The following is a 9,185-nucleotide window of genomic DNA, read 5'->3' on the forward strand; positions in this document are numbered from 1 at the left end:
TCTTCCAAGGAGCAAGCATCTTTTAATTTCTTGGTTGTAGTTACCATCCACAGTGCTTTGGGGGCCCAAGAAAATAAACTCTGTCACTGCTTCCACTTTTTGCCCTTCTATTTGCCATGAAGTGATGGCACCAGGTGCCATGATCTTAGTTTTTTTATACTGAGTTCACTCTCCTCTTTCACCTTCATCAAGAGGCTCTTTGATTCCTCTTCACTTACTGCCACTAGAGCAGTATCGGCTTGTCTGAGGTTGTTGATACTTAATATATTTAATAAATTATCAATTACTCTGTTCTTTAATTATATTTTATGTGGCTCAGATGGTAAAGAATCTGCCTGCAATGGGGGAGACCTGAGTTCAATCCCTGGGTCAGGAAGATCCCCTGGAGAAGGGAATGGCAACCCACTCCAGTATTCTTGCCTGGAGAAGTCAATGGACAAAGGAGCCTGATGGCTACAGTCCACTGGGTCAAAAAGAGTCAGACATGACTGAGTGACTAATACTATATTACATATTTATTTCTAATACTATATAAACGATTTACTAATACATAATTTAGAATGGTGTCTGCCATTCGTTCAGTTCAGTTCAGTTGAGTCAGTCGTGTCTGATTCTTTTTGACCCCATGAACTGCAGCACGCCAGGCCTCCCTGTCCATCACCAACTCCCGGAGTTTACCCAAACTCATGTCCATTGAGTTGGTGATGCCATCCAACCATCTCATCCTCTTTCGTCCCCTTCTCCTCCCGCCCTTAATCTTTCCCATCATCGGGGTCTTTTCAAATGAGTCAGTTCTTTGCATCAGGTGGCCAAAATATTGGAGTTTCAGCTTCAACATCAGTCCTTCCAATGAACACCCAGGACTGATCTCCTTTAGGATGGACTGGTTGGATCTCCTTGCTGTCCAAGGAGTTCTCAAGAGTCTTCTCCAACACCACAGTTTAAAAGCAGCGATTCTTCAGCTCAGCTTTCTTTATAGTCCAACTCTCACATCCATACATGACTACTGGAAAAACCACAGCCTTGACTAGATGGACCTTTGTTGACAAAGTAATGTCTCTGCTTTTCAATATGCTGTCTAGGTTGGTCATAACTTTCCTTCCAAGGAGTAAGCATCTTTTAATTTCATGGCTGCAGTCACTATCTGCAGTGATTTTGGAGCCCAAAAAAATAAAGTCAGCCACTGTTTCCCCATCTATTTCCCATGAAATGATGGGACCAGATGCCATGATCTTAGTTTTCTGAATGTTGAGCTTTAAGCCAACTTTTTCACTCTCCTCTTTCACTTTCATCAAGAGGCTCTTTAGTTCTTCACTTTCTGCCATAAGGGTCATGTCATCTGTATATCTGAGGTTATTGATGTTTCTCCCAGAAATCTTGATTCCAGCTTGTGCTTCATCCAGCCCAGCATTTCTCATGACATACTCTGCATATAAGTTAAATAAGCAGGGTGACAATATACAGCCTTGACATACTCCTTTTCCTATTTGGAAGCAGTCTGTTGTTCCCTGTCATTGGTAAATACTATTTAAGTGCTATTTTATTTTTTACCCTATGCCATGTGGGAGTTTGCTACCTGCCAAGGCAGCTCATACCATCTTTGGCCAGCCCTAGGCTGATCCATTGGCCACAGTGGTGAAGCAGGTTGCAGTAGTCCCTTCAGTTGGCTCTCTATACCTACATACACAGAGTTGATTGAAAAATTCTATTTGGCTGTTTCAGATAAAACTCCAAAAGGCTGAGAGCACACACACACACCCTAGCCACTAGAGGGAGCCACACATAGTCCTTGGAAGCACTGCTGGAATGGGCAGCCCGGGTTCCAAGTCTGATTCTCCACTGGTTTCTTTGGTGTACTTTGGTAAGGTGCTTTCTCTCTGGGGCATCAGTTGCTGTTAAGTAGGGGTTTGGAATGGGGTGCATCTCATGGCCCCAACTAGCTCTAATGTGCTGCGAGCTCAGTCGCTTCAGTCGTGTCTGACTTGCCCCCATGGACTGTAACCTGCTGACTCCTCTGTCCATGGCAAGAATACTGGAGTGGGTCACCATTTCCTTCTCCAGGGGATCTTCCCAACTTAGGGATTGAATCCACATCGCTTATGTCTCCAGCATTGGCAGGTGAGTTCTTTACCACCAGCCCGCCTGGGAGAATATTTATTAACCACTGACCCTTCAGGGCTCTAAGATTCTAAAACAGGAAGCAGGGTTTGCCCAGATGCCCACCCCATCCACCCACCAACCCAAGTCTTGATAGTGTTTTGTTTTTTTTTTCCTTCTCTTTTTCTCTGTGCACGTGGCAGTGGGATTCAAACTCCATAGAACTGGGAGAGTGGGAACCCTGGCCCCATCCCTACCCCAAAGCCCCCGGCTGACCTGCCACTGACAAGTCCTTTGGTTCCTTTTTAGTCAGCAAATCTTCCCTCCCTGCTTCAAGGTTCTTCTCTTCCAGACCTGCTGGCTCTGCTCAGGCTCCAGTGGGCCTGTAAAACTGAGGGGGGGAGGGGCTCTTAGAACCAAGACCATCTCATTATCTTTTTCATTAAACCTGTTCCTCTTGGGAATCTCTGTTGTGCCAGTTTCTGTGAAAGGCCATGGGTGATAAGGAAGTAATTTAAAGAGAGGAGAACTTTGCTCTCAGATAGCTTCCCAGATGGTTCTGTTCAGTTCAGTTGCTCAGTCATGTCCGGCTCTTTGCGACCCCATGGACTGCAGCAGCCCAGGCTTCCCTGTCCATCACCAACTCCTGGAGCTTACTCAAAGTCATGTCCATTGAGTCGGTGATGCCACCCAACCATCTCGTCCTCTGTCTTCCCCTTCTTCTCCTGCCTTCAATCTTTCCCAGCATCAGGGTCTTTTCAAATGAGTCAGTTCCTTGCATCAGGTGGCCAAAATATTGGGGAGTTTCAGCTTCAGCATCAATCCTTCCAATGAATATTCAGGACTGATTTCCTTTAGGATGGACTGGTTGGATCTCCTTGCTGTCCAAGGAGTTCTCAAGAGTCTTCTCCAACACCACAGTTTAAAAGCAGCGATTCTTCAGCTCAGCTTTCTTTATAGTCCAACTCTCACATCCATACATGACTACTGGAAAAACCATAGCTTTGACTAGGTGGACCTTTGTTGGCAAAGTAATGTCTCTGGTTTTTAATATGTTATCTAGGTTGGTCATAGCTTTTCTTCCAAGGAGCAATCATCTTTTAATTTCATGGCTGCAGTCACCATCTGCAGTGATTTTGGAGCCCCCAAAAATAAAGTCTCTCACTGTTTCCCCATCTCTCATTGTTTCATTGTTTCATCTCTCATCTCTCATTGTTTCCCTACCTATATGCCATGAAGTAATGGGACCAGATGCCATGATCTTAGTTTTCTGACTGTTGAGTTTTAAGCTAACTTTTTCACTCTCCTCTTTCATCACGAGGCTCTTTAGTTCTTCTTAGCTTTCTGCCACAAGTGTGGTGTCATCTGCATATCTGAAGTTATTGATATTTCTCCCGGAAATCTTGATTCCAGCTTTGCTTCATCCAGTCCAATATTTCTCATGATGTACTCTGCATATAAGTTAAATAAGCAGGGTGACAATACACAGCCTTGACGTACTCCTTTCCCAATTTGGAAACAGTACCCACCTGCCAATGCAGGAGACACAAGAGATGCAGGTTCAATCCCTGGGTTGGGAAGATCCCCTGGAGGAGGGCATGGCAACCCACTCCAGTTTTCTTGCCTGGAAAATTTCATGGACAGAGGAGTCTATAATCCATGGTGTCACAAAGAGTCAGACACAACTGAGCAACTGAACGCACACTCATTTGTTGAGGGGCGGGGGTCACAAACAGGTCAGTACATAAATAAACTAGGTGATTTCAGATACTGTAGTGATCAGAACTATCAGGGAAATAAAACAGGGTGAGGTGACATAACATGAAATGGGGCCTACTTTAGAAAAGGTAGGTCCCTCTTTGGAGGTGATATTTGAGCTGAGACACAGATGGTAAGTGAAAGAAGTGACAAGTACAAAGGCAAGCAAAGAAACAAGCCCAGTGGGATGAGATTTCAAATTCCAAGTTCCCTGGTCTTCATAAAAAACAGAGGTCTCTGGAAGAATTCCAGAGGCTTTTGGGAGGGGGCCTTCAGGTCTATCCCATGATGTGGCTGAGTGGAGGGGTGCCCTCTAGTGGGGACAAGAGTTAAATTTCACATAGCTGACCTGGAATGCTGCATGCTTGTGACTTGACTCTGGGGTAATTATAAGTTTCACTCATTCTTGTCTCTCCCACACTTATTCATTCAACAGATATTTACTGAGCAGTGTGCCAAGCAACCCTCTAGATGCTAGAGTTGTGAAATCAATAGAGACGGTCCCTGCCCTCCTGGAGCTGATACCCTAGGGAACAGTTCTTATGTCAATACTCTAGCCCCACTTCACCTCTTCCCTCTATTATTCTGTAGCTAAATTGGCCTCCTAATGTTCCAACAGGCAGATATTGTTGCTTCAGAGTCTTTGTATTCCCTTCCGCCCCAGGAAAGCAGGTCCCTGCTTCTTTGCATTGCTGGTTCAGGTCTCAGCTCAAAGGTGACCAAGTCAGAAAAATGTGAACTTATTTTGCTCGTTGACTGCCTATTTTCTTCACTAATATATAAAATTCCATGAAAGTTACTATTTTCTTGGAATTCCTCAGCCTTCGGCTTAATAGGTGCGCAGTAAACTTACTGAATGGGTTTATTATCCTGTACCCCAGCTTGTTTCAGAGGATAGTGAACGGTAAGTGAATGAACTGGACAAAACATACCACAAATCTCAGCCCTAGAAAAAAGAAAAAAGCTGTTGCACACTACCTCTGCCCCCTTTCTCTGCTTTATTTTTTCTTTCTTTTTGATCTGCTTTATTTTTCTATACACTTATAACGTTCTAAACTATTATAACTTACTCCTCGGTGTTTGCGTGTTCCTGCTACTAGATCAGAATGTAAGCTTCACGAAGGCAGCGGATTTTGTCCATTTGATTCACTACCCGACCCTCAGTGCCCAGAACAGTGATGGCACCCAGTAGGAGCTCACTTTGGCCACCTGATGCGAAGAACGGACTCATCTGAAAAGACCCCGATGCTGGGAAAGATTGAAGGCGGGAGGAGAAGGGGACGACAGAGGATGAAATGGTTGGATGGCATCACCGACTCAATGAACATGAGTTTGAGTAAACTCCGGGAGTTGGCGATGGACAGGACTGGCGTGCTGCAGTCCATGGGGTCGCAAAGAGTCGGACACTACTGAGTGACTGAACTGAACTGAGGTGCTCAATACACAGAATGAATGAACTCTATCTACATCACAGTTTTCTCTTTCCTGCAGATCCTAAGTCACCTTATTCCAAGGGGGAAACGGGCTTCAGGAGGCGACCAGAGGTGAATTCAGGTGGCCCGACCCAGGAGTCCGACCTCTGGGAGCAGGGCCATAAGAGCAGCTGCGGAGTTGGGAGGCGCCGGCAGCAGGAACAGAGAGAGGCCCGGGGGCTGAAGCGGTTCCAGGAAGAGGCGCGGGCGCTGACGGCGCCTGGCCAGGGACTGTGGGCGGTACCGTCCGATGGGACGAGTCACATGACGTACACTGACCACGCCCACCCCCGGTGGGCGGGGCTCATGCAAATAAGTCCGGGCGGCGGCCAATCGTGTCGCTAGCCGAGGGTCCAGGCCCGGGGATCCGGGACGCTTGCTTGAGCTCAGGCTCTTGTCTCTGCTGCCCCGGGCTTTTGCAAGCGGCGCGGCGGACCTGTGAGTTTGTGCTGTAGTCGCTTCTTCGAGTTACTTTTGGCGGCCGGGCGGCTGGGGCCAGGCGGCGGCTTCCTCAAGCGAAGGCGGAGGTGCGGCGCGGGGTGGGGGCCGCTGCCCTAGCAGGCGCCCGGGCCGGCCCGCGCCTTTGCAGCGTGCTCCATGCATCCGGAGCCCGCCCCGCCCCCAAGCAGCAACAGCCCCGAGCTTCCCCTCAGCGGCGGCAACAGCACCAGCGGCAGCCGCCGGAGCCGCCGCCGCAGCGGGGACGGGGAGCCCCCGGGGTCGCCGCCGCCGCCGCCGCCCGCAGTCACCTACCCGGACTGGATCGGCCAAAGTTACTCTGAGGTGATGAGCCTCAACGAGCACTCGATGCAGGCGCTGTCCTGGCGCAAACTCTACTTAAGCCGCGCCAAGCTCAAAGCCTCCAGCCGGACTTCGGCTCTGCTCTCCGGCTTCGCCATGGTGAGCTCGGGCCGCCGTGCCCTGCCCCCTCTCAGGTCCTGGCCGCTGCCTCCCACAGCCCCGACGGGGCGCACAGGGGAGCTCGCTGGGAGGGCTAGAGGGTCTGGGGGTGAAGGGAAGAGCTTGGAGAAAGCTGTTGTGGACGCTGGGAGGACCGGAGGTGCTGGACATGAGAGGTGGGCAACAAGTGACACCCGTAGTGGAGGTTGGGTATCATACCAATGTCCAGGGTTGGAGGGCTCAGATGGGCAAGCTTGATGCGGCGAGGAGGGAGAAACAGCAGGACGCTCGACGTCGATGTAAGAAGACAGCCCCACGCATGTTGAAGTGGAAGGGAAATTGACATAAGTAGTCTGATCTCTTTGGGAGCAGGTGTCAGGAGGTTGGGAGGAGAAGGACCCCTGAGCCGTCTCTCCCTGGTGCCCCCACACTTGAGGCCAGAAGGAATTGGCCAGCTTCTTTTATTATCTAGTAGAGGGGATTTCCTGATACCCTTTCTCCTATTGTATTTTCCGAGGGCCTCAGCCTGGGGGTTTGACAACCACTCCCCACCCTCAGTTTCTGCTCCAGAAACTTGTCACTGAGTCACTGGGTGTGGGGGAGGAGGGTGGGACATGTTCCCGTTGAATGGGCTCTTTTTTACGTTGGGGGTAGGCTTAGTTTCCCCCCGCCCCCCTTGTGTGCTGGGTTGGAGTGAGAACCAGCTTCTGGCAGGTGGGGTAGATGAGGCTGCAGGTTGCCCTGAGAAGTGGCTCTGAGGATGTTTTCAGGCTGGGACTCCTGGTGTCTCCCAGGACAGCTACAGAACAAGTTCTGGCCTCAGCCTGCATGGATGGGGTCTGCCTCGCCTCCCCCAAGGTTTTTAGCCCAGAGCACTCTTGCCTCACTGGTGAGCTAAGCTCTTGACCTTGGGGGAGGGAGTGGCTGCACCCTTTGAGTTTTCTTGGGAAGGGAGTGTGTCTGGGACTCTCCCTGGGCTCCACAAACTCGTGGGTGATGCAAGGGGGCGAGAACTTTTTAGAAGCCCTAAGCAGGCCCAGAGCACCCGGGGCCATGGTGGCAAGACCAGCTGTCTGGGGTAGGGGACGCGCTTTTCTGGGTCTGCCCTTGCTGCTGCCTGTGCAGCCTCGGACAAATCCCTCTGTGGGCCTTGATTGATTCCTCAATTGGTGAATGAAGGCTGCTTCTCAGGAGTTTCTCTGACTTTAAGCATTTAATTGAGGACTTCCCTGGTGGTCCAGTGGCTAAGACTCCACTCTCCCAGTGCAGGGGCCCCCGGTTTGATCCCTGGTCAGGGATCCCACATGCTGCAACTAAGAGTTCGTGTGCCACAACTAAGATGTGGCGCAGCCAAATAAATAAGTTTTTCTTTGAAAAAAGAATTTAATCAAGGAAGCCGTTGAGAGGGAAGGATAGAATGTGTGTGTGTGTAAGAAGTGTCACTCTAGTTTTTAGTTTAGGTCTATAGGAAAGGATTCTGTTCCATCACCCCCAAATCCTAGGAACAGCTGACACTTAGCCAAGCACCCACTAGGTGCTTTGCACTGTGGAGGTGCCCTAACTGACGCACTAAATCCTCCACTGCGCTTGGAGGTAATTTTGGTGTGAGACCTTCCCAAGGCCACACAGCTCTCTTGCTGGAGCAGGATTTGAACCCAGGTTGGCTGGTATGCAGAACTCTCTTGGACACTTATGCAATTTGTGGTGTATGGAGCTCCGAGCCCCGTCCTGCCAGGGACCTCTTAGGACCAGGCCTTGTAGGGAATGAGAAATCGAGCAGAAAAACTTCTCTTGAGCAAAATAAAATGTTACAGTTAGGGGGAAGGGAGTGACACCAGCGGCTGTCAGCTCTTCGCAGCAGTGAAGTGTTTCAGATGGTGGGGTGCCTGTTCCTGTTTTTCTTGGGGTGGTATATTGATAGCTGCCCAGGCCCCTTCCCATGCCAGGAGCAGTAAGGAGGCAACGGGTGAAGCTTTTCTGCCTTCTTGAGTCGTCTCTTAGAAGCCAGGCCTTCTGATCAGATGTCACCTCCCTCTTCCTCTTGCTAAAAACAGTGTGGGGAAGTCAGGCTGCAGGGGCGGCCAGCGGCACTTGGTGGGCCTTGACTCAACCAGACTGTCTTTTGGGAACCTTTATGTGACCCAACTGGGGTGGAGAAGGCTTCCTGGCTCCAGCGATGAAATCCCCCAAGTTCTGCCAGCAGGGAAGACTGAATCCCGTGCCCGCTTCCATTCTGGGAAAGCACTTAATGAGAGAGTAACTGCATCTGCCATGAGTCTGCAAACAAGGGGGAGAGATGGGGTTGGGGTGCAGAGAAGGGCTCAACAGGCCAGGTCCACCTGCACCCCACCCCCACCACAGGCACCCAGCCTTGTGAATGCGCCTCAGAGAGGAAGGGGTGCCACGCAGCCAGGTGCCATGGAAACGGAGTGAGCAGGTTTCCTGGACTACTGTCCCTTGGCCTGTGAGTCAGCACAACCAACTTCCTGCCCCCAGAGGGCTTCCTTCTGAGAGACTGGGAAACCCAGAAGAAGTGACCTTTGATTTCCAAGGGATAGAGAGTTGGTGAGGTTGCCAGACTCAGCTGTGCACAAGGTGAGATTGAGGGAAGGTCTCCCAGGAGCCTGGAGGGCATGGAGAGACTCCCCTTTCCTGGGTGGAAAGGCCTGGACAGCTGCCCTGATGTGCTGGGGAGATAGGCGGTGGGACCTCAGGCAAGTGCCTTTACTCTTTGGGGGGCAGTTTTCTCGTGTGTACAAAGGAAACGCATATCCTGCTCCCCCATGGACTTGCATGAAGAGTCGTTAAAAGGTTCGCTTGGACCCACAAGGGTTGAGGAATAGTCAGGATCTGATGATGGACCCTTAGGTGGGCCCTCTCTGGTCTACAGACAAGCATCCCACTCCTGATGGAGCTTCTGGAAATAGCATGCCCTGTCTAGGTTCAATATCCAGACTC

The 9,185-nt window shown here is 50.4% G+C and overlaps 1 protein-coding gene across 3 annotated transcripts in view; it reads left to right on the top strand.

Moving 5' to 3' along the window:
* LOC110130503 (calcium release-activated calcium channel protein 1) overlaps nucleotides 1-9,185 on the top strand; it is a 41,729-nt gene that overhangs the window by 21,162 nt on the left and 11,382 nt on the right. For 2 of the 3 annotated variants that reach the window (XM_020882558.2, XM_070475233.1), the window contains exon 2: nucleotides 4,956-6,227. In XM_020882558.2, the coding sequence (XP_020738217.1) occupies nucleotides 5,925-6,227 (303 nt within the window). In that variant the 5' untranslated portion in view covers nucleotides 4,956-5,924. Of the gene's footprint in view, nucleotides 1-4,955; nucleotides 6,228-9,185 lie in introns of those variants that run through there. The other variant, XM_020882559.2, reaches the window with a different exon arrangement.

Source organism: Odocoileus virginianus, chromosome 12 (genome assembly GCF_023699985.2).
Source record: "Odocoileus virginianus isolate 20LAN1187 ecotype Illinois chromosome 12, Ovbor_1.2, whole genome shotgun sequence".
Taxonomy (NCBI): Eukaryota; Metazoa; Chordata; class Mammalia; order Artiodactyla; family Cervidae; genus Odocoileus; species Odocoileus virginianus.